Below are 25,422 nucleotides of genomic sequence, written 5' to 3'. Positions count from 1 at the left end.
AAGAAGAACTGAAGAGGTGAGCAAAAACGACCATCGAGGCTGCCAACGAGTTTTTCGATGGGCGTGGGATGCCGAGAGGAGCATCGACGCAGGGAGCGACGCAACGCACGCAAGCGTCAACGACGGGTAGGTCCCGTGTCGGTTGGCACTAGAGGGGATTTTTTGGTTGTATATGCGTGACTGAACGGGTACGGGATCAGACGGACCTTTTTTTCCTCAAATACACACGAGTGTGCGTACTATATATTAAAGAAGGAGGGATAAAAGCCCTCAAACAACCGTTAGTTACTCACATGCTCAAAAACAGCGACCACTGCACCCCCACACTGGCCAATCGGACTGCTGGCGTGGCACCGGCCGAATTTTCGACCGGCGGACCGGCACCTAGTAGTACTGGCCTGTCCCAAAACAAAGCACAGGGGACGCCGCGTATAAACCCGGGCATGGGCAGCCCGGCCCAACGACCCGGCCGAGCCCGGCCCGAAAAACCCGGGCCGGGCTTGACATTCGGGTCGGGCTCGGGCTTTGTTTTGCAGCCCGAAAGATAGTTCGGGCCGGGCTCGGGCTTCAATTTTCCCGTATTTCGGGCCGGGCTTTCGGGCTTCGGGTCGGGCTTGCACGTGCGCGTACTAAAAAATAGCATTCGTGCCGGGCTTTCGGGCTTCGGGCTTGACTTGAGGCCGGGCTCAGGCTTGAAAATATGGAGTATTTCGGGCTTCGGGCCGGGCTCGGGCTTGAGAAATGAAGGTCGGGCTTTTACAAGCCCGGCCCGAAACCCGGCCCGGCCCGACGTTTGCCCAGGTTTAGCCGCGTACTCCAACCACACAAAGCAAACAACTCTGGCGTTGCAATCACCTTTCACCTCGGCAACTAAAGCGATGCGATGCGACTCCTGGCAGTCATGGACGAACTTTACTAACTCTTCGATTTTTCAACCGCATAGCAAGATTTGCCAAAAGGAAAGAAAGAAAAACGGCATCGTAAGAGAGGGAGCAAGCTAGCGAGGCATCCGAGCAAGGTGTCCGTCCAAAAGGAGCCAAAATATCAGCGGAAAGCAACAAAACCCAACCGGGTGAGGACGCGCACCCTGTGGACCAAACAGTGACGTGCGTGTGACACTCTTGTGAAAGAGGCAGTCGCCTCTGGCGCTGGCCCGGGCATTGTGCCGTGCCTCCCCCCTTGCTAGACGAGGTGTCGGCCTCGAGCGACGATCCTTTCTCAGCTAAGCAAGGTCAGACCGACAGAAGCAATAATTTCTCGCCCTGAGCGAGCAAGAGGACGGGAGCCTGGAGCATTTATGCCCGAAAGGCAGCGGGATACGCAACACGATAGGATACTCAATCCTCACGGATGAGCTCATCAAACAGAGCATGCGGGCACGCAGAGAAACGCCTGGAGACGAGGCCACGGGGTCAGAGACCGCTGTATGCAATGATACCCCGGCAGGCGGCAGCAGCGGCACGCATTACTGCACTGACACTGAGGCCTTGCCTCGCCGCTGCCGCGGAGCTAGCGAGCTTGTCCCTTGGCCACGGGCAGGGCGCCGCTCAGACGGCCCGAGAGACCGAGAGGGGCATTCAAGTCTCCGGACCCCGGATGATCGCAGGGTTTGCATTGTAGTACTCCGGGAATTCAAGTACTGCTCCACATGCATCTAATTTCAAGAAGGATGCTAGTACATGGATTACACGAGGAGAACTGAACTGCCTCATTGGACACGAAGAGCACTAGATGAAAGAAAGCTACTATGCCATACTGGTAACTGGTTCCGAAATCAATTGAAAGTACAAGATACTAGCTCATTGAGCTGCATGAATACTAAGTATGGACGAACGATGCTCGCCCAAAGGTTGTCTGCTGCTGTTATCTAGCTCGCCGTGTTGTTGCTCCCAGCATCTGTCAGTACGGTAAGCCTCCGTGCCGACTTGATAAACTCGCTGAAATACGCAGAGGAAATTAAAGCGTGGTGCGTCAGTTCAAGTTAAAAACCGGTCCATTCTGAATTTCTGATAATTTATAACTTACTGTATTTACTTGTAGCAAGTTTAACACGAGAGGGATTCGCTCTCACCTGAAAGGCTCGTCACCGGCGTGCTTCACTTCACCGTCGGCGCCACGGTAGAGCACACGGCTCCTCAGCTCCGCACCCTCAATGCAGAACGTCTCGGACAGGCGGCCATAGAGCTCCTCGAACGAGCTCATCGCCGAGCAATCGAGATTCCGGCCGACGGTATCTGACTCGACGAACACCTTGCATTGCCCGGGCTTCAACCCGAGCTCGGAGACGTGGCTATTGTCTCCAAACCGCCGCGGTCTCTCCGGCGATGTGTTATCAGTCGAGCCACTGTTCTGAACGACAGTAGAGCCCGAGCCCTGCGATGCATTGCCCGCTTTGTCGGTGTTCCAGTTGAGCGAGCTGTTCCCGGTGGCCGCGGCTGAGCTCACGCCTGCCAAGTCGCCACGGCTCATCTGCTGCTCCGTTAGTATGGTTTGTCCGAAGAGCACTAGCCCCGGCGGCTTGGCGTCGTTGGGCCTCTTGGCGCTGGCAGGCAGAGTGGTTGAGACGCCGTTGCGCGCCGGTGAGCTCCCGATGGTCAGGTCAGTGGTGATTCTTGACGGGATTGGTGCAGGACTGACATGATCGTGGCAGCGAAGCCCCGGATACATGAGTCTTGACTGCAGGTGGGTAAGGTGGAGATCCGATAAAAATGGACCAAATTGCGAATGCCTGGCTCCCTGTATGCCTGAAGGAGCACTACAATCCGGGAAGGGGGAGAAGGACGGATGGTAGCTGTCGGTGTGATGATAATGGCGCCGATGGCCGTGCGCCATTGGGTTTGGGGGGAACGACGGGTTTAGGAGCTGACCCTCGAAGGGGAACTCCGGGTAAGCCGGAATACGGGACTTCTTGCGCGGCGGCGAGAAGGAGGCGAGGTGCATAGCCGGCATGCTCGACACGATCTCGACCAGCCACGGGCTGACCCGCTTCACATTCTGGAGGAGGTCCGGCTCGTCCCACGTCACCTGCGTAGTTACCAAATTGACAAGTGAGCGAAACCTGTACAGAAAAGCAACTGTATGATTTGTTGGCGGGGGTGTAGTGCCGTGCCTGAAGAAGCCTCCACGGCGACTGCGGCCAGCGGGTGGGGTGGGCGACCTGGACGCCGGCGACGGTGCCCATGAACCAGCTGATGCGGGACGAATCCTCGGTCTCGAATGCCATCTTGAACCGCATCCCGGGGCACCACTGAACCCGCATCGCCGCTCGCACTGCTGCGGCGCGCACGCAGAACTCCGGTGTGCTGGCGCGTGGGAAGTACACGACCTCGAACGGCTGTCCACTGCCCGCCAGCCTCGCCGCCTCGACCACGTCCTCAGCGCGCACCTTGCCCCGGGTGCACGGGCTCGCATTGCCTCGCATCGGACCCGAATAGCGGCCCCAACCGGTCAAAGACAAGGATCCCTCCTCGGCACCGCAGAACCCACGCTTGGCGCGCCGGATGCCCACGTGGAGGTCCCCGCCGTCGCCGCGCAGGAACACGATGGAGTCGCCGGCCACGAGCTTCTTCTGGTTCACGAACGCGCTCCAGCCCGTGGTGAGCAGATGCCGCCGCGGGGTGCCCCGGTAGATGTGGCGGAACTTCCACGCAGTCCCGTGCACGTCCTTGGCGATGACGGTCTGCACGGGCGGGTCGGCGGCGTAGTCCAGCCGCGGGAAGATGGTCTCAGCGCAGTACCTCGGCACCGAGAAACCCCCGCCGTTGTTGGCGTCGGACTGCGTCAGAGTCTTTGAGAACGACGCCGGCTTCTCCTGCTCGTCATCAGCCGCCGCCGCGGCATCGTCATGGATATCGCCATCCGCGTCCGTGGCGCCAAGTGGGGCGAGGCGGATCCTGGCGAAGACCTCGTCGGTGTCCGTGTCGGCCACGTACCGCACGGCGGCGACGCGGCAGGGCACGAGCGCTGGGACGCGCGCCGCGGAGAGATCGGCCCCGGCGTCGAGGCCAAGCGCGTGCTCGGCGTGGCCTTGCGGGAAGTAGTAGACGGTGCAGCCCACCGGCGGCACGGTGCACATGCCGCCGGCGCACGCCAGCCACAGCTGCCGGTCAACGCGCCGCTCGGCGCCCGGCGCCGGCTCCGTCAGGTCCGCGAACGTGATCATCGGGCGAGCACCAACGCCCGAGCGAGGTGGAGGGTTTTCTGGGAGTGGTGATGGACTGGTGGCGCGATGGGTGGGAATCGGAGGCAGAAGCGGAGGCGAGCAACGAACGAGTGGTGCCGTTCCTGCTGTAACTCTCACAACGAACGGCTTACTACGAGTCCCATTCATCAGTGAGTGGGAGACAGTGGGGCTCGACCGGCTCGTGGATATAGTCGGATGGCGCATCGCGAGGAAACAGGGTGCGGGACCAGTGGCTACACGTACGCCTGCAGAAGTGTGAGTTTCAGTGTGCGCTAGCACTGCACAGTACTCGTACTGAACTACTGACACGGGCAAGTCCACCGCCTAGTGTGTTGCTAGGACATTACGATCGTGACATTTGGTATCTGGAGTCACTTTCGCCCAAGTTTTGTGTTTCCGGTTTGATTAGCAAAAATTCCCAGCAAAAGGTGTTGATCTCTGTTGAAATTCGATGCAAAACACCTCTAGTGTACCTGCATTCGGTTGAACTGCCGGAGAGCCTCTTTTTTTTTTACAACTTTACTTCCTCTTTATTCATTCATGATCAAGCTTACATCTTTAAGTAGTAGGGGAAGAAGCTCAGAAGGAGCATTATCTAACCACTCATTACAAAGCGAACTTCTAGCAATCTTAGCTAGTTCATGTGCAATCACGTTCGACTCTCTGGGGCAAAATTCAAAGACAATAGAGCTAAATTCACAAGCCAGGTGATAACAATCAACAACAATGGCCGCGGCATCTCCAGCATATTGGCATCCTTATTCATTATTTCCATGAGTTTCACATTATCCGAGTTGACAATCAGTCTATTGCACTCAGCTGTGAGCGCCATATTCAACCCAAACTTCAGAGCCATTGCCTCAGCAGTTAGTACATCATAACAGGAATCAATGAGCTTGTTTTCAGCTCCAACCATATGTCCTCTAACATCTCGGATGACCGCTCCCATCGCCCCCTGAAGCAAATCCCAATCAAAGGCCGCATCAACATTTAACTTGACATATCCACTAGGGGGTTTGCACCAACCTTCCCTCTTTAACGCGGCCTTTGGATCACATGCAATATCATAGTTAGCTGCTAAAGCACATACTGCTTGCGCAACTCTCTTCGCATCTTGCACCGGCTCATTGTGCACAAGCTTTCTCCTCTACCACCATAGGTACCAGCAGCAAGTGGACATCAAGTCATGGAAGTTTTTCACTCCCAGCACGGCCGCTTCTTGTGCTGGTAGATTAATTAAGTATGATAGAATCTCCTCCCCTGCTCGATCTACCCCACATGCATGGCGTATAACATCCTCTAGCCCCAACTGCCGCCAAACCTCTCTGGCCTTATGGCATCGAAAGAGTACATGAAACACATCTTCTGCTCCTTGCTTACATGCAGGACACGTCGGCCGGACTGGGATGTGTCTATTAGCAAGAACCACATTGCATGGCAGCGTTCCATGTAAGGTTCTCCAAAGAAAATTTTTAACTTTTGCCGGGCAATTCAGTTTCCAAACCTTTTGCCATGTTGGGTTAGCACTAGTGGCGCCCAAACCATCTGTCCTCTCCGATTTACGGCCATGCTGGTAGTACCATAGAGCATGGTAGGCTGATTTCACTGTAAAAATTCCATGTTTATTCAAACTCCATGCTACAAAATCACTCATATCATGTGTGGGTAGTGGTAAAGAAAGGACCCGTTCCACATCAATCGGCTAGAAGGTTTGCTCCACAAGTGGCACATCCCACTGACGTGTAGCTGGATCAATTAAATCACTCACCTTTGATAGTAACTGGTTACCCCTTGGGGTAATAATCATTCTGGATGGTGAGTTAGGAATCCACGCATCCCTCCAAATATTTATTTTTTCACCATCCCCTACTCTCCAAATGTATCCATGTTTCAGGGTATTCACCCCTTGCATAATGCTCTGCCAAGTGTAGGAGGAATTCACGGCGAGATCCACCAAGCCGACATCGACGACTATTAGAGTATAAGACTATTCGTATTGTAATCTACCTCTATTAGTCTAGTCTTGGAGCCCAAACTTTGTAATCTATATAAACAGCCCTTGAGCCCCCAATCAATACAACAATTATTCTCCAATATCTCAAACTATCATGGTATCCGACGCCTAGGTTTTCCGCACCTCGTATGGCACCGCCACCCGTGCCGCCGCCCCTCTTCTCCATGGCCGAGTTCCGCGCCGCCGGTGCCCCGCCCTCTACCTCCTCCTCTACAACTACCCAAACACCCCCCTCCAAACCCAATGTTCTCCCTAGCCGACACCATTGTCGACGTCTCTCCCTTCATAACGATTTCTTTAGACCTTGGCATCCACAACTACTACCATTGGCACCACCTCTTCATCATCCATCTTGGGCGCTGCGGCCTACGCCACCACATTGATCCCTCCTACCTGCCACAGCCCGCTGATCCTTGCTGTGTGAAAGATAATCTCACCATCATCCACTGGATTTACACACGCATCTCCACGGAGCTTTTCAATCTGGTCTCCGATGATGACGCCACCACCGCCGATCTCTCGGCCTCCCTTCAACAGCTGTTTCAGGACAACTCCGACACGCGAATCAACGCACTCAACACTGAGCTACGCACAACCATGCATGAAGATGTCCCAGTCTCCATCTTCTGCCAGCGAATCAAGGCTATCGGTGATGAACTCCGTGAACTTGGTGATCATGTCGAGGATCATACTCTCATCAACGCCCTCCTCCAAGGTCTTTTTTTCAAGAACATGCAAGAGCATTGCATGTCTTCTCTATTAAGATTGGAGGGAAAAAGTTACAGAGAAGTTGTGCTCCCAAGAGCAGGATCCACCTCACTCACTCACTTACATCAATGGTTTAGTGCACTTGGAACGAATGCCCACGGTCTACCCTAGCTGATTTCCAAAGATCCAGCTCTGCTTTAAGCCTAGATATTACATTAGCTGCCGATGAGGCCTGGAGGTCAAAACCCCTACTGTTCCTCTCTAGCTAGATGAAGCGAAGCGTGGCTGCAATGACTGTGTTGACCTCCTTCCGGTTTGAACTTGCTGCGGCCACGTCGGCCGGCCACCAATCTTGGAGATCCTGATCACCGGTCGGGGTGAAGTGGTGAAGGCGCAACGGAAGGAGGGAGTGGTACCAAACTTCACGCGAGAAGGGGCAACCCAATAGCATGTGGGTGGTGTCCTCGTCGCACTAGCAACGTAGCTAGCATTACACGGTGTGCGGGAGTACGCAATGTGCCAATCGGTCCGCGGTCCAGAGCCGTTTCTTGACAGCAAGCCAGGTGAAGATCTTCACCTCAAGGGGAGCCCATGATCTCCAGATCTCCTCCGCGCACGGTGCGAATTCACGGCCAAGGAAGAAGACCTGATAGGAGTCACAGGAGGAGTACATTCCCCTGGCAGCCAGCTTCCATGAGAAAGAGTCCGGAGATGAGGAGAGCTGGATATGGTTAAGCATTGCCCAGAGGTCGAAGAACTCCACAATGGCCGGAACCGAGAGCACGCCCCTGATGGAGTGCAGCCAGGCCTGGTTGGTGAGCACGCTGGCGGAGACATGCGCTGATCTGACGGTTTGATGAAGGTCATGAGGCTAGGCGCAATTTGCTCAATGCTCCGTCCATTAAGACAACGGTCAGACCAGAAGTTGATCCGCTCGCCATCTCCTAGGGTGCAATGCCCATTGCTCCTCCAAGGTCTCGGCGTTCAATTCGAGAAGCAGCAGTCCTTCATCCCCACGCTCAAGCCGTACCCCACCTTCAAGGAGGTCCGCTCGATCCTCCAGCAAGAAGAGAAGAACCAGGCTCGCAAGGCGCAACGGGCGCCGCAGGTGTTTCATGCTGCCGCTCCCTCTTCTGCAGCTCACACGCCTGGGCTGCCGCGGCAACCGGCCGCCCCTCCAACACCTGCTGCGGCTGCTGCGGCCTCAACACCGCCCCCAGGCTGGTGCCCGAGCCCCAACTACAAGGGAAAGAATCCCATCTACCGGCCTCCTGCATCTCGTCCTGCTGGACCTGCACTGGCCTCGTCATCTACCGCTCCAGCACCACCAGCTCCGTCGCCATGGCCTCCTCAGCATGATCCATGGACTGGCCTCGTACAGGCTTGGTCGATGCCGTGGTCGGACCCTTCGCCGTATGGTGCCCCTCCTGCGTACACGGGCACGTGGAGCCCCGGTCTTCGTCCAGCCACCGGCTCTCCTGGACTCCTTGGACCCAGACCGCCGGCGCACGTCTACACCACCACTCCTACTCCGCCTCCCAGCACGCCAGGACCGCTGTCACCCTAAAACACCATGCCGGCCTCCTACGGAAACATGCAGGCCCCGTACGCATACTACCCGTCAGCTATCCCCAACATCAACATGCAAGCTCCTGGCCCCTCTGCTCCTCCCCAATAGCCGGCTTGGGACCAAGCCACCTTCATCAACGCCATGAACAATTTTATCCTCAACAACGTAGGTACATATTGGATTTTTGATTCTGGTGCATCATTGCATATGTCTTCAAATATGAATTTATTGTCAGCTTGTTTTCCTTCTCCTTTTTCCACGATCACCATTGGCGATGGCTCCACCATCCCTGTTTCATGCACCGGTCACTCTTACATCCCTTCCTCTCATGCCTATTTTCTTCTACGCAATATTCTTGTTGTTCCTTCCATCATCAAAAATCTTATTTCTGTTTGACAATTTTGCATTGACAACAAAGTTATCCTGGCCTTTGACCCTTTTGGTTTGTTTGTGTAGGATCTGACAACGGGGGAGGTCCTCGCTCGGTACAATAGCATAGGCGATCTTTATCCTCTTCATGGCGCGCCCACATCCACCCCTCGTGCCATGCTTGCATCAGTTGATCTATGTCATCGTCGTCTCGGTCACCCCAACAAAAACACTTTGACGTCTTTACTCCAAGAATTTTGTATCCCTAGTTCTAGTAGTCCTCATAATCCCTCTCTCTGTAATGCATGTCAATGCGGCAAACATGTTAGATTACCTTTTGGAACCTCAGCTACCATTAGTACTTTTCCTTTTGAGTTACTTCACTGTGATTTATGAACCTCTCCAGTCCCTAGTGTTTCTGGTTATAAATATTATCTTGTGATCTTGGATGATTACTCTCACTATACTTGGTGAGGGAGTTCCGGACTAGGGGGTGTCCGGATAGCCGAACTATCATCATCAGCCGGACTCCAAGACTATGAAGATACAAGATTGAAGACTTCGTCCCGTGTCCGGATGGGACTTTCCTTGGCGTGGAAGGCAAGCTTGGCGATACGGATATGTAGATTTCCTACCATTGTGACCGACTCTGTGTAACCCTAGCCCTCTCCGATGTCTATATAAACCGGATGGCTTTAGTCCATAGGACGAACAACAATCATACCATAGGCTAGCTTCTAGGGTTTAGCCTCCTTGATCTCGTGGTAGATCCACTCTTGTAACACACATCATCAATATTAATCAAGCAGGACGTAGGGTTTTACCTCCATCAAGAGGGCCCGAACCTGGGTAAAACATCGTGTCCCTTGTCTCCTGTTACCATCCGCCTAGACGCACAGTTCGGGACCCCCTACCCGAGATCCGCCGGTTTTGACACCGACATTGGTGCTTTCATTGAGAGTTCCTCTGTGTCGTCACCGATAGGCTCGATGGCTTCTTCGATCATCATCAACGACGCAGTCCAGGGTGAGACCTTTCTCCCCGGACAGATCTTCGTATTCGGCGGCTTTGCACTGCGGGCCAATTCGCTTGGCCATCTGGAGCAGATCGAAAGCTACGCCCCTGGCCGTCAGGTCAGATTTGGAAGTTTGAACTTCACGGCTGACATCCGCGGGGACTTAACCCTCGATGGATTCGAGCCACAGCCGAGCGTGCCGCACTGTCATGACGGGCATGATTTAGCTCTGCGGCCGAACAGTAACCTGGAGGCCGCACTCGAACCCGCTCCGATCTTCAATTCGGAGCCGACCGAGCAGATCGAGGACGGATGGCTAGACACCGCCTCGGGGGCTGCAACCTCTGCGGCGATAGAGTCGAACACTGACCTTGTCCCTCATAAAGGTCGTGACTCCGAGGTGCCGGACTCCTTGCCGGACTCCGAACCTCCCGCGCCCCTCCGATTGAATCCGATCGGGCGCCGATCATGGAGTTCACCGCAGCGGACATCTTTCAACTCTCACCTTTCGACGACATCTTGAGTTCGCTAAGGTATCTCTCGTTATCAGGAGAGCCCTGGCTAGACTGCGGTCAGGATGGTTGGGATGCGGATGACGAAGAAATTCAAAGCCCACCCACCACCCACTTGGTAGCCGCTGTCGACAATCTAACCGACATGCTAAACTATGACTCCAAAGACATCGACGGTATGGACGACGATGCCGGAGACGACCAAGAACCAGCGCCTAAAGGGCACGGGAAAGCCACCCCAACTCATGACGTATACATGGTGGATATACCAAAAGGAAGCGATAATGAGGAAAAACGGGACGTGGCGAAGGACAACTCCCCCAACAAACAACCAAAGCGGCGACGCAAGCGCCGCCCGAAGACCGGCAGCGATAAAAACGGCACCCGTACGGACCCGGCCCTAGAGCAGGGCGAAGCAGTGGACGACGCACATGTCAACAAGCAGCCAGCCGGACAGGAACTGGACAAGCAACCCATCCCCGGCGAAGATGATCTCACATCACCAGAGCATATGAATCTTCATAAAAGGCTCGTTGCCACTGCAAGAAGTTTGAAGAAGCAAAAGCGGAAGCTCAAAACAGCGGAGGACGCACTCAGAATGAGATGGAGCAAAGTACTCAACAGCGCAGATAAACATGGCGCTAGTCACCAGACAAAGAGCTACCCGAAGCGCAAGCTATTGCCCGAATTTGACGAGGAGGCCTTAGAGCCCCCGCAGTCAAAAAAGAAAGAAGCCGCCTGGCCGGATAGACGACCAGAGGACAGGCCAAGAGCAACAAGGGGCGCCGCACACAAGCCGGCACACGATCAGCATAAAGATCCTTGGAAAAGGGACGACCCAGTCAGATCTATTTATGGGCCAAAAAAGAAGACTCCAGGAAGCACCATAACCCGCCGAGCATTCAAAGACAACGGTACACCCAAATACAGGGGCGCCGCACACCCATTATGTTTCACCGATGAGGTATTGGATCATGGATTTCCAGCGGGATTCAAACCCGTAAACATAGAAGCATATGACGGAACAACAGACCCCGGAGTCTGGATTGAGGATTATATCCTACACATACATATGGCCAGAGGAGACGATCTCCACGCCATAGAATACCTACCCCTCAAGCTCAAAGGGCCAGCTCGGCATTGGCTTAAAAGCCTCCCAGAAAATACCATTGGAAGTTGGGAAGAGCTTGAGGATGCGTTTCGAGCAAACTTTCAGGGGACCTATGTGCGCCCTCCGGATGCAGACGATTTAAGTCACATAACTCAACAGCCCGGAGAGTCAGCACGCAAATTCTGGAACAGGTTCCTCACTAAAAAGAACCAAATAGTAGACTGTCCGGACGCTGAAGCCTTAGCAGCCTCTAAACACAACGTCCGAGACGAATGGCTTGCCAGACACCTCGGCCAGGAAAAACCAAGAACAATGGCCGCACTAACAAGCCTCATGACCCGCTTTTGCGCGGGAGAAGACAGCTGGCTGGCTAGGTGCAGCACCAGCGACCCGAGTACATCCGAAGTTAGGGATGGAAATGGGAAATCACGACGCAGAAAAGATCAGCGCCAGAATAAGGAAAAAGGCCCGAATAGTACGGCGGTCAACGCCGGATTCAAAAGCTCTCGGCCGAACAACAAAACACTGCCCCTCAAGGACAACAGTGACGAGCTATCCAACCTGAATAAGATTCTAGACAGACTATGTCAAATACATGGTACCCCCGGGAAGCCTGCAAACCATACCCACAGAGATTGTTGGGTCTTCAAACAGTCCGGCCGACTTAATGCCGAGCACAAGGGGCTCGACACACCAAGCGAAAGTGACGAAACCCAACAACAGCACTCCGGAAAACAGAAGACTTTCCCACTAGAAGTAAAAATAGTGAACTCACTTCATGTGATAACACGAAAAGACAGCGCGACACCTGCGATACCAGGACACCGGCCGCAGAATGGGGATAGACCATACAAAAATTTGCCATAGCAGCACTTCCTTTAAAGGAGTGACGCCAGGCCTTTAAGCCAATTATACAGGCTTTGTACCACTAGAGGTTGTGTTCGGTTTATCCGACAACCTCCGTCGTGAAAAGCTCACTACCCATCGCCCCATTCAAACAGTAGCCCTTAAGCACTACTGGGGCACGCAGCTTTCGCCAGCCCTAACGCAATACCACATTACGCGTTTTTTACGCTTAAAAATGCCCGGTCAATGTGGCATAATTTCATTAAAAAGTAACTCCGAGTGTTCCTCGACCACGGAGAAATGTGAGACTGCCTCGACAGCCACACACTAATCAGACCTTGCGGGTCAAAGCCCCTAAAAATAGGTCATTTAGACCTCGGACATGGTTAGGCGAGTCCGGCAAGGGGCTTCCCAGCCGCATATCCCCTTTATAAGGGGCTGTGTGTATAAATGATGAGAGCCAATAAAGCTCAATTTTCTTCCTTTTATTCTATTTTTATACAACCTCTGCATGATATTTCTTGGAAACTAAGTCCTTCTCTTTTACAGATGAAGCACGTGCTACACCCGTCCAGGATACAGCACAACGGAGACATAGGCGCAGACGTGCAGCAGGGACCCATCGCAAGGATTCTTTTCAGATTAAGACCCTGCGTCAACCTTTCTTACTGTCTCTTGTTGATACACATCCCCCGGTTTCAAACCATAACCGAGGAGGAGGCTGGCGTTTTGGCATCAGCCGCATCAGAAGTTCCTGCCTGAACCTGGACACTAGGGGCTTAGGGCATCGTTCTGCCCGGTATCATAAAGACCGAACACCCAAGGGAGTGTTCGGCGTCTCGAGTTAGGCCTTATATGCATCAGCTCCGAATCATGTCTTTGGTCAAATGTTGGGTTTGCCCGGCTCCTGTGTTTTGCTGCCTTACGTTCCGCATCATCGGCTAACGCGACACCAGGAGAACTACTGCGATTGTGCCCCGGTTCGGCCGAGCGAGCGCCTCAGTAGAGAAAGCCGAAAACTGACTGTCATCATATAGCGAGAGTCTGGTCAACCACTCGATCGACCATTGGAATGTTTAGAATTCCTCCGCTTTGACGAAGGACCGCTTCCCGGTCAGGCACATACGCACCCCGAAGTTCGGAGAGGAGCGGTGCCGCTAGGGGCTATATAGTAGCCCCACATTCGAGCTCCTATGGCTAAGTGAAAGTAATAAAGCATTATAGTCCGGTTGCCTAGTTTGCTACGCTATCACCTCCCTACAAGGACCAAGACGTTGGATTAAGTGTGAAAAAGCGCTTTTCTTTTTGCAAACACCCCCGCACCATGTGCGTGGGGGCTGAAGCCAAAGACTGCAACTTTCAGGTTATTCATACATATACAGCCGCACAGGAGATAGTTCAATACTTGAACACACAAGTATAAAAGGTTATTGCATTATCAATATAAGCTCAGAAATCATACATGTCATTCAAACATAACATCTTTCGAGCACTGCGACTCTATTATACGAGCGCCCTGTAGGACTTCCTCAAAATAATGCTCGGTGGGAAATCGGCTTTTGTCCAAACCCCGGGATGCAACAGCGGTGGCATCCATCTCCGCCCAGTATGTCTTGCCACGGGCGAGAGCCATCCGTGCACCTTCTATGCATGCCGACCGCTTCATCGCCCCAATATGCGGCACCGCCCCAAGGAATTGTTGCAACAAGCCAAAATAACTCTTTGGCTTGGGCCTTTTCGGCCATAGATGAGCGACCACATCCGTCATGGCTAGTCCGGACAATCTATTCAGCTCAGCCCACTCAACCAGCCGATCACTCAATGGAAGTGGACGCTCCGGACTATGGAATTGAGACCAGAAAAGCTCTTCCATTTCATGATCCTCCTGGCTTCGAAAGTGCATGACTGCGTCTACCGCACTCGCCGCCAAGTCCAGATAAGGATCCTCCGCACGGTACAATCGGCCCAGCTGAGCATACTTCGGATCCGTGAACTTCCTACGCAGCATAAAGGGCTTTCCAGCCACAATGTCTTCGACCTGACGCAGTTCCTCCTTCATAGCCCGCATCGCACTACGGGCATCCTTGGCTTCGGCGTCGGCCTTCTTCAGGTCCTCTTGCTCCGCTCGGCATTCTCCTTCAAGAACTTCCAGGCGGTCGGTAGCAACTTTTAATTTCGTGGCCATTCCGGCCATCTCCTCCCTGCTTCGGCAGTGAGCAGCCTTCTCGGCTTCTAGCTCTTCCGCTGCCTTCGAGGCAGCCGCCTTGCTTTTTCTGGCTTGCTCCTTGGCCCGAGCAAGTTCTGCTCGAAGGCCTTCCACAGCAGCAGCACCATCTGCATCAAGCATACAAATTGTAAGGAATGGGCGTCAGCTCCCTTACTAGGCGACCATGGAGCAACCACTTACCTTGTGACTCATTAAGTCGTTTATTAACCAGCGAGATGTCCGCATCCGCAACGTTGAGTTGCCTCTTCAGTTCAGCAACTCCATCAGTCCGGCTGGCCACCGAACGTTCCACCACCTGCATAGGAAAGGCGATAATCTATAACTGAGATTATGATCCTCGGCACGCTGTCGCTTTCGACAGCATACCAAGTCTCAGGGGCTACTATCTATACAGGGCGCACTTCATGTGCAAAACTGTCAAACGGTATGTCATTTTTTGCGTACCTCAAATCCTGTCAGCAAGCTTCCGACGGCCTCATACAACCCGCTCTCGGCGGACCAGATCCTTTCAATAACCGTACTCATTAATGTGCGATGATCTTCCGAGATGGACGCCCTCCTAAGTAAATCCTGCAGCTCCACCGGCCGTATTCCAATGGGTGCCGAACTCTCTGGCCCCGCCGGACTCGGGGAGACCCTCTGCGACGACACCTCAGGGTCGTCCGTCCTGCATGATGGGGCGGCAGATGGAGGTGTTTCACTCTCCATCATCTCCGAACGAAGGTCTCCCGAAGATGAGCTGTGCTGAGACGGGCTGAGATCCGAACTACGAGATGAAAACTTCGGTTACCCTTAAAAATTAAGCAGGGGTATCCACTATTACAAAATTCCCCCTTTTTCTACTTACGGCTCGCTGGAGGGCTGATTCCTCCGAGGAGATAGTGCGGCCGGGACTCTCCTCGGCACAGGACCTTCCGGTGCAGATTTCTTTCCCCGCTTCGAGGCCTTGGCTTCCGGGTCTCCGGAAGGTGTCCTCTTCTCCCCCTGGAAGGAGGGACTCTTGACTCCTCCCTTACTGAAAGCCTCCTTGGCAGAGGTGGTAGTTCCCCTGTGCCCCCCTTCGCTCTCCTCCGAGGGCGCAACCTCCAACATTTTAATTAGCACGGGATCCTGCGTGGTCTCAGGGAGGGGGGGCGGACACCGTATTAGTTTTGCTAGCGCTATCCACTCCCGTCCAAGGGATAGCTGGTTAAAAGGCAAAGCCATGATAAATAAGTGGACAGTGTGTCCGGACAGAGGGCTACTTACTTGAGTATCCAGGCGATTGCAGCTTAGGCCAGCATCCTCGGTCAAGACCGGACGCATCTCTTGCGATCTGAAGAACAGTTTGTACATCTCCACGGGTGTCAAACCCATGAAGTGTTGAAGAGCTCATGGCCCCTCCGGATTAAATTCCCATAGGCGGAGGGGGCGACGTTTGCAGGGCAGTAGGTGCCGGATCAACATAACCTGTACTACTGCGACCAGATTGATCTCCCTCTCTTGGAGGCCTCGAATCCGGTCCTGCAAAAGGGGTACATCTTTAGGCGCCCCCCAGTCATGCCCCTTGTTGACCCATGACGTCAACTGTTGTGGAGGGCCCGAGCGGAAGACGGGCGGCGGCCTCTGCCTACTGCCCCTGGGAGCGGTGATATAGAACCACTCCTGTTGCCACACGCCGAGCTCCTCTTGAAAAGAGCCCTCGGGCCATGGAGCATCGGACCTCTTGCTTATAACCGCCCCGCCGCACTCTGCCTGGCGCCCCTCGATCATCTTCGGCTCCACGTCGAAGGTTTTGAGCCACAAGCCGAAGTGAGGGGTAGTGCGGAGGAAGGCTTCGCAGACGACAATGAATGATGAGATGTGGAGGATAGACTCCGGAGCCAGGTCATGGAATTCCAGCCCATAGTAAAACATGAGCCCCCTCACGAAGGGATCCGTCGGGAAGCCTAAACCCCGACGGAGGTGAGACACGAACACGAAGCTCTCACCAGGCTCGGGAGTAGGAATAACTTGCCCTCGGGCAGGCAGCCTATGCGAAATCTCGTAGGTTAAATACCTGGCGTCTCTTAGCTTTAGCACGTCCTCTTCCGTGATGGAGGAGGGCATCCACCGGCCTCGTAGGTCGGGGCCAGACATTGTCGAAGATCGAAGGTACCCAAATATGGAACCCTGGGTGCTGGAACTCGGGGCGAGGGGCGGATTCGATAGAGGATTGAAGAAAAAGAACGTGCCTTGGTCTCATTATAAAGAGGGAGAATACCAAGAGCCGTCCGCGTGACTGTTTGGAACCCGCCTTCGATGGAGGGGGCGTGGCAACGGGCATGGTTGGGTTACCCACGTCCATATTGATGAGAATCCCAGAATAAGGGGAACACGATCTCTGCTTCGACAAGACGTGCCAAGGAAACCGCCTCGCTAAACGCACGGAGGTGGAACAATAAAAACAATTCGAGTAAAGGCTTGGTAATGGTGTGACGTCACGCCACAAAATACGTCAGCAGATTGAATTTGTGTAATATTATTCTCTCTACAGTGGTATGTGGAATTTATTTTGCAGAGCTGGACACTATCCTGGTGTTCACAATCTTCTATAAATTATTCGGAGGAAGAACCCGCCTCGCAATGCCGAAGACAACATGCGCGCCGGACTCGTCGTCATTGAAGCCTGGTTCAGGGGCTACTAAGGGAGTTCCGGACTAGGGGGTGTCCGGATAGCCAAACTATCATCATCGGCCGGACTCCAAGACTATGAAGATACAAGATTGAAGACTTCGTCCCGTGTCCGGATGGGACTTTCCTTGGCGTGGATAGCAAGCTTGGCGATACGGATATGTAGATTTCCTACCATTGTAACCGACTCTGTGTAACCCTAGCCCTCTCCGGTGTCTATATAAACCGGATGGCTTTAGTCCATAGGACGAACAACAATCATACCATAGGCTAGCTTCTAGGGTTTAGCCTCCTTGATCTCGTGGTAGATCCACTCTTGTAACACACATCATCAATATTAATCAAGCAGGACGTAGGGTTTTACCTCCATCAAGAGGGCCCGAACCTGGGTAAAACATCGTGTCCCTTGTCTCCTGTTACCATCCGCCTAGACGCACAGTTCGGGACCCCCTACCCGAGATCCGCCAATTTTGACACCGACACTTGGACTTTTCCTGTTCGTGCTAAATCTGAAGTACATGCAATCTTTCTCAACTCTCGACAATATGTAATTACACACTTTGGCTTGCCAATTCGATTTATTCAATGTGATAACGGTCGTGAATTTGACAACACCCAAAACCACACCTTCTTTCTCTCTCAAGTCATTCTTCTTCATTTTTCACGCCCTTATACATCTTCTCAAAACGGTAAAGCTGAACACTCTCTTCACTCTATTAATGATGTTCTTCGCACATTGCTTTTACAAGCTTCTCTTCCTTCCCGTTTTTGGGTTGAAGCCCTTCGCACCGCCACACTACTTCTGAATATTCGACCAACTAAAACTTGCCCTCTTTATTCGCCTTTCCAATCTCTTTTTCTCTCCCACCCTGACTATTCTTTTCTGCGTGTGTTTGGCTATCTCTGCTTTCCCAACATCGCCTCTACCGCCTCCAACAAACTAGAACCACGCTCACTACCTTGCATTCACCTTGGTCTTTCTGATGATCACAAAGCATATCGTTGCTTCGGTCCATCTTCTGGTCGTATCATTACCTCTCGTCATGTCACATTCGATGAAAATACTTTCCTTTTTCTGTCACTACAACCACAACACCAACTCCACCACAATCTGCCACCACCAAAACCTCTTCCCTGGTTCATCCTTCGGTCATCTCTGCTGCCATTGAATCTTGCTCCGTTTCTTAGCCGGAGTCGCCTACCGTCAGCCACCCTCCTGCCCCATCCCCCAACTCTCCCGCGACTGCAGCCTCTACTCCAGCGGTCTTCCCCTCACCACATCCTACCACGGCAACCACCTCCACACCCACCACCTATGATTCTTCTCCCACACCATCTCCTCCATCCGAAAACCCACTACCACCCAATGCCGTTCTCATACCACCACCCACCAATGATCATGTCATGTGCACCCGTGGAAAACGAGGATTTCTTCTCCCGACAAAACGTCTCAATCTTAACGCCACCCCAACCATCTCTTCTATTCCTACCAGTTATAAGCGAGCTCTCCTTGATCCTCTCTGGCTTTCCGCTATGCACGATGAATTTGAAGCTCTTCAGCAAAGTAATACATGGACTCTTGTTCCCAAACCTCTTGGTGTTAACATTGTTTCTGGCAAATGGGTTTTTCGTCATAAATTTCATTCTGATGGCACTCTTGCTCGTTACAAAGCTCGTTGGGTGTGTCTTGGTTTCTCCCAGCAACATGGCATTGACTTTGATGAGACTTTTTCGCCCGTTGTTAAACCAAGCACTATTCGTGTTGTTCTTAGTCTTGTTGTTTCCTCTTCTTGGCCTATTCATCAACTTGATGTTAAAAATGCTTTTCTTCATGGCACTCTCAATGAAACTGTTTATTGTCAGTAACCCTCTGGTTTTGAGAATCCCTCCTCTCCAAATTTTCTTTATGGCCTTAAACAAGCTCCGCGTGCATGGTTTCAACGCTTTTCTACTTTTATTCAAACCATAGGCTTTATTCCCTCCAAATCCGATTATTCTCTTTTTGTTTATCAGTCTCCCACTCACACTGCCTACCTCTTGCTTTATGTTGATGATATCATTCTCACGGCTAGTTCTGATTCTTTTCTTCAACATATCATCTCTTCTCTCAATCGTGAGTTTTCCATGACTGATCTTGGTCTTCTTCATCATTTTCTAGATATTACTGTTTCTCGCACAAAGTCTTCACTCTTTCTTTATCAACGTTCATACATTTTGGACTTGCTTTCTCGTTCTGGTATGTCTGATTGTCAACCCTCTCGTACTCCAGCCGATATTGGTGCTAAACTGTTGGCTGATGGTGATCCTCTTTCTGATCCCACTTTATATCGTAGCATCACTGGCGCTCTTCAATATGCCACTCTTACTCGTCCTGACATCTCCTATTCTGTTCAGCAAGCCTGTCTCTTTACGCATGACCCTCATGATCCTCATCTGGCTCATGTCAGACGCATTCTCCGCTATTTAGAAGGCACTCTTGATCACGGTCTTCTTATAAATTCTTCTTCTCCTACAAGCTTGATAGTTTATTCTGATGCAGACTGGGCAGGTTGTCCAGATACTCGCCGATCTACATCCGGATTTTGCGTTTATTTGGGTGATAATCTTGTTTCTTGGTGTTCTAAAAGGCAGGTAACAGTTTCCAGGTCTTCTGTTGAGGCTGAGTATAGGGCGGTTGCTCATGTTGTGGCCGAGGTGGTGTGGCTACGGCAGCTTCTCGTTGAACTTCATCGCCCGCTTCCACGTGCTACCATTGTTTACTGTGATAACATCCTTGCAGTCTACATGGCTTCCAATCCAGTTCACCATCGTCTCACAAAGCACATTGAGATTGACATTCACTTTGTTCGTGAAAAGGTGGCTCTTGGCGAGGTTCGCGTTCTTCATGTTCCTACAAGTGCCCATTTTGCTGACATTTTTACCAAAGGACTTCCGACTGCATCGTTCACCGACATACGCTCCAGTCTCAACATTGTTTCACCCGACGTTGAGACTGCGGGGGGGGGGGGATATTAGAGTATAAGACTATTCATATTGTAATCTATCTCTATTAGTCTAGTCTTGGAGCCCAAGCTTTGTAATCTATATAAACAGCCCTTGAGGCCCCAATCAATACAACAATTATTCTCCAATATCTCAAACTATCAACGATGCGCATGGAGGGTGCAGAGATGTCGATCTGCGAGCTCCAATACCTCATTGCTACTACAACTTCATCAAATCATACCGCCCAGATAGAAACTTTGTCGAGTAAGGTTGATGATGTGCTCAACTCCCGGTCTGCAATTCTCATTGAGCATTGTCAAACAGCAACGATGGTGACACAGTTGCTGACCTCAACTATCTCCCTTGCCAAGGAAGTCGTCGAGCTAATGCAATGAGTGGACATGTTGGAATCTATGCCACCACCTCCGCCTTGTCCTCAAGCCAATGCACACAAGTGGGCCAGTGGGCACGACATTGCAGCGAAGCACCAGGGGGTTGTGACAAGAACCATTCAGGTTTTTTTTAGAGAAAAGGCGAGAGCCCGACTTTATAGATAAAGCCACCAGGCAGAGTATATGACCAACAACAGCACCCAACAAAGTATCACGCGCAGAAGATAAAGTATCATTACAAGGCCAGCGGCCTTACATGGCACGCAGGCCAGCCTAAACCAGACACCAAAAGAGCATTCAGGAAGCCGTCCTCAAAGAAAGCCGAAGAAGCCCAGACGCCGTAGATTTCATCTTGGATAGCATGGCGTCGAAGGCCTGGAGGTCCCCTTCTTTAGTCAATAATCTCCACTGCTGCAAGAAACCATTGGCTTTAAATAAGCAATTGACAGGATTAGCCGGAAAAATATGTTCAATCGAGAACTTATTCCTAGTAGTCCACAACGACCAGCCAATCGCAGCCCATCCAACTAAGAAGACTCTTTTAGAATGGCCAGAAAGAAGATTGACATAATGCCTCAGGTCTTCAAAGGAGGAAGGGGACCAATTTACATGTAACCAGAGTCTGATGCAACTCCACATAAGTTTAGCTAAGGAGCAGTGAAAGAAAATATGCTCGGTGTTCTCCAGTGCCCCACAAAGCACACACCTGTCGGACCCCGGCCCGTTTCTTTTCTTAATCTGATCGGCCGCCGGAAGCTTACTCCGGATAGCTTGCCAGAGAAATATCTTGATCTTAGGAGGAATTCAAGCCGACCAGACATGCTTAAACTTGACCGGGCGCCCCCCAGGGATAAGCTTGGAGTAAGCAGATTTAACCAAAAAACGCCCCGAAGAGGAGAGGGGCCACACCACGGCATCCTCTTCCTCCGAGAGCAGGGGGAAGCAAGCAGTAAGGCGCTGCCAATCTTCCAACTCTTCAGGAGAAAGAGAACGACGAAAATCCAGAACCCAACCCCTAGCCGAGAGCTCAAAGATAGAAACCTCAGTATCATTGCAATATGAAAATAGAACCGGAAAAGCAACAGCCAGCATGGAGTCCCCGACCCACCAATCAAGCCAAAACCGCGTAGACTTACCGTTCCTAACTACAAATTTTACAAGGGACCGAAAGATCGGCCGGACTTTAACCAGTTGATGCCAAAATTGCGACCCACCCGCAGCCGGCGCGAACATAGGACTCGAGGAGGGGAAATATTTAGCTTTTAGGATAGAGAGCCAGGGTGGCAGTTCCTCAAGAGTCATAATCTTCCACCACCATTTGATCATAAGACAAGTATTCATCACTCGCGTATTAATAATGCCCAGACCCCCTTTGGCCTTGGGGCGACATATAATGTCCTATCTGACCATCCTGTACTTACGTTTATTGTCCGCTGCGTTCCAATAGAAAGCACCCCTATGCTTGTCAAAACCATTATGAACCCCACTAGAGAGAAGATAGAATCCCATTAAGAACATAGGTAGCGAAGAAAGACAGGAGTTAGTAAGGGCGACCTTGCCCGCTTGCGTATTATATCGCCCTCGCCAAGGGAGAACTGTGTTGCCAACTTTGGTAACCACCGGAGCGAAGTCTTTAGCCAAAAGTTTAAGCGGGGAAATGGGGAGGCCTAGATATTTGAGAGGGTAGGATCCCAAAGAGCAGTTCAGAAGATGGGCCACCCGCTGCGCCTCTTCGTCCGAGACCCCAGTCACTACAACCTCACTCTTAGAGAAATTGATTTTAAGACCTGAGAGCGCTTCGAAACAAAGCAGAAGGAATTTCAGATTGGTGAGGCTATTATCATTAAGTTCCATCAGAATTATAGTATCATCCGCATATTGGAGATGAGAGATGCCATTAGGGATGAGATGAGAGCTCACCGGAGTGATATGACCAGCCAAGGCAGCTCGAGAGAGAATGCGAAATAGAGCATCAGCCACAAAGTTGAAGAGTAAAGGGGACGCTGGATCCCCTTGCCTGAGGCCCCTGCCATTAGCAAAAAACTGGCTAATTTGGCCATTGACAGCCACAGCCGTGTGCCCCCCAGAAACCAATTGCATCAAGCGCTGCATAACAGGCCCCTCAAAGCCCTTAGCCAAAAGAACTTGCCGAAGGAATTTCCAGCTAACCGAGCCGTAGGCCTTTTCAAAGTCAAGTTTGAGAACCACAGCCTTGGTCCCTCGCACCCGTAAGTCATGAACAATCTCATGTAAACAAAGTACCCCGTCCAAAATGAACCTCCCTTTGATGAAAGCAGACTGGAAAGGTCTAATGGTCCGATGTGCAATGGGAGATAGCCTAGTGGCCATGCCCTTTGCAGGCATCTTTGCGAAGTTGTTGATTAAAGCAATCGGCCTAAATTGAGAAATCATATCCGCACCCTTGACCTTAGGGATGAGGGAGAGAACCGCATAGTTAAGTCTAGAAATGTCAACCGATCCCAGCCAATACCCTTGGATGACAGCAGAAATTAGACCTTTTAGTTGGGGCCAGAATTGTCGAAAGAACGGAATGGAGAAACCATCAGGGCCTGAAGCCGCATTAGAATTAGCCGTCCGAATAGTATCAAAAATTTCCTCCTCAGAAGGGGGAATCAACAGAAGCTCATTATCAGCGTGAGAAATCCTATCAAGGGGAGCCCAGAAGCCCGGGGCTAGCGCGAATCCGAGGTCTGGTTTAGCCGAAAGCAGGTTAGAGAAGAACCGAACTACATGACGGAGAATGATCGGCAGTTCAGAGACCCTAACACCATCAATAATGAGGCTGTTAATCAAACATCTACGCCGTCTGCCATTCGCAATGGCGAAAAAGTAAGCCGTGGGAGAATCACCCTTAAGAGTCCAATTAATCGTACCCCTTTGCTTCCAATACACTTCCTCTTGGCGATGAATAGCCAGAAGCTCCTTCTCAAGGCCATAGCGAACTTGCCACTTAGTAGCCGAGAGCCGACCGTTGTCCGCACGGGAGTCGAGGGCACTAATTTGAGCACTCAACCTAGATTTGTCGCGCCTCGACTCAGCAAAGTGGTTCTTGGCCCATCCTCTAAGGAACTTGCGTAGGGAGTAAGAAACATAATGCCAGTCATCCATAAGGCCAAATGAACGATGGGGGGAGGTAAGAAAGCCCAAGATCTTCTGAGCCAGCATATCAGGGAACCCTTCCACTAAAAGCCAGGACGCGTCAAATTGAAATGTTTGGCAGCCATTGGGGCAGAGACCATCGTCAAGGATGAGAGGAGCGTGATCGGACCCGACGATGGGGAGGGCCCGAAGTGAGCAGCGAGGAAAAAGGCCATCCCAAGCAGGGCAGATAAAAACTCTATCAAGAACCGAGCGAATAGGACAAGTCTGTCGGTTGGTCCAAGTGTAGCGGGCCCCAACCCTCGGGATCTCACGGATAGCCGTGTCCCTGATGAAAGCATTAAAAGCCTCGGCCCGCACCCAGGAGAAATTGACAGAACTCTTATCAGAAGGATACCGAAGCAGATTAAAATCACCCCCAATCAGGAGTGGCAGTTGGCAGGCATCAATTTTAGTAAAAATCTCATCCAAGAAAATTTGTGACAAGGAATGATCAGCCGGACCATATACTACCATAAGTTCAAGGAGGGTGTTATTGGAACGAAGGGAAACTACCATACTAGCCCAGTATATACCATGGTCGAAAGCCACAAAATCAAAGGTGACATTATTGGTGCCCAGAAGAAAGCCGCCGGACTGACCAACAGAGGCCACGAAATTCCACCTAAATCTATCAATCCCAGCAATCGCCGATAGTTTAGAAGGAGAAAAGGAGGGTTTAAGAGTCTCAACAAGCCCGATAAAATCAATTCTTTCAGCGCGCATTAAGTCCTTCAGTTGGTCTCTGCGCCCCCTAGCGCAGAACCCTCTAATGTTCCAAAACAGGGCCTTCATCTTAGGGAAAGGTTTTTAATTCTCAAGCTCGACCTGCACGGAGCCTTGCAGGTTTTAGCACGTTTCCCGGCCCCGCGCTTCTGCACCGGAGACAGCTGCCCCCTAGCAACCTCGCCCGGTTCCCCTCCGGCCACAACCAGAGGGGCATCCATCCCAGTCCCGGCCTCCTTGGCCTTGGCGATATCATCCTGAGCACGTTCATTAGCACGAATCAACTGCAACAGAGAGGAGGGAGAACCCACGCTAGCGTCTAGACATATCCCAACATCAGCTAATATCGAAAGGAGATGTTCATCGGAATGGGAGGGTAAAACAAGCCTAACAGGAGACTAAGCCAAAGGGGGGGAAGGAGATGAGGGTGAATCCAAACCTGAGGGGGGAAGATCACGCGCCGCCGCACGCCGAGCCGCCCGATCCACCACGCGCTCGCCACTGTTGGAGGCGCGGCCACTCTTGCGAGCGGTCGAGGCAGGAGAGCGCACAGGGACCGGAGGGGCCCGACCAGGGGAAGCCGCCGCCGAAGAAGTGCCCGAAGCCGCCCCCAGGTCCGCCTCCAGACGGCGGCAGAGCCCAGCCGCCGACTTCCTGGAGTCCCCCGAGGCCCGGCTCTTCGCGGAAAACTTCTTCATCGAGGACTTCTTCCTTTTCTTGGCCGCCGAAGGTCCCACTGGAGGTAGATCTTCAATGCCGGACAGCGAGGGGGAGGTGGGGCGCACGGGCATGTTGGAGCATGCCCCCGACAAGGGGGTGCCCTTCGAAGCAGCCGCGACCGCAGGACCAGCCATCGTACCAGGCACCGAGCCCTGAACCCCACCACCCGTCGGAGCCGGAGCACAGTCCTTCATCAGCTCCTGCTCAGCAGGAGAAAGCCCATCCCACGCAGA

At 52.3% G+C, this 25,422-nt stretch overlaps 1 protein-coding gene across 1 annotated transcript; it reads right to left on the bottom strand.

Moving 5' to 3' along the window:
• Positions 1–1,631: 1,631 nt before the first annotated feature.
• LOC119326252 (auxin response factor 8-like) lies at positions 1,632–4,319 on the bottom strand. Its single transcript, XM_037599937.1, has 3 exons — positions 3,110–4,319; positions 2,072–3,024; positions 1,632–1,937 (listed from the first exon to the last, which is right to left on the bottom strand). Exons 1-3 carry the CDS (start codon positions 4,160–4,162, stop codon positions 1,868–1,870), a joined length of 2,076 nt encoding a protein of 691 aa, XP_037455834.1. The 5' UTR covers positions 4,163–4,319; the 3' UTR covers positions 1,632–1,867.
• Positions 4,320–25,422: the final 21,103 nt, after the last annotated feature.

This window comes from Triticum dicoccoides, chromosome 6B (assembly GCF_002162155.2).
Source record: "Triticum dicoccoides isolate Atlit2015 ecotype Zavitan chromosome 6B, WEW_v2.0, whole genome shotgun sequence".
Lineage (NCBI taxonomy): Eukaryota > Viridiplantae > Streptophyta > Magnoliopsida > Poales > Poaceae > Triticum > Triticum dicoccoides.
This window is presented reverse-complemented; position numbering and strand designations above follow the sequence as displayed.

Bases quoted from the DNA above. Each gene is read 5' to 3' on its own strand.
- LOC119326252 (XM_037599937.1), bottom strand. From the start codon at position 4,162: ATGATCACGTTCGCGGACCTGACGGAGCCGGCGCCGGGCGCCGAGCGG. The intron at 3,025-3,109 runs GCACGGCACTAC...GTAACTACGCAG, and splicing joins CGCCGTGGAGGCTTCTTCAG to GTGACGTGGGACGAGCCGGA. The intron at 1,938-2,071 runs GTGAGAGCGAAT...TGCGTATTTCAG, and splicing joins GCCGGTGACGAGCCTTTCAG to CGAGTTTATCAAGTCGGCAC.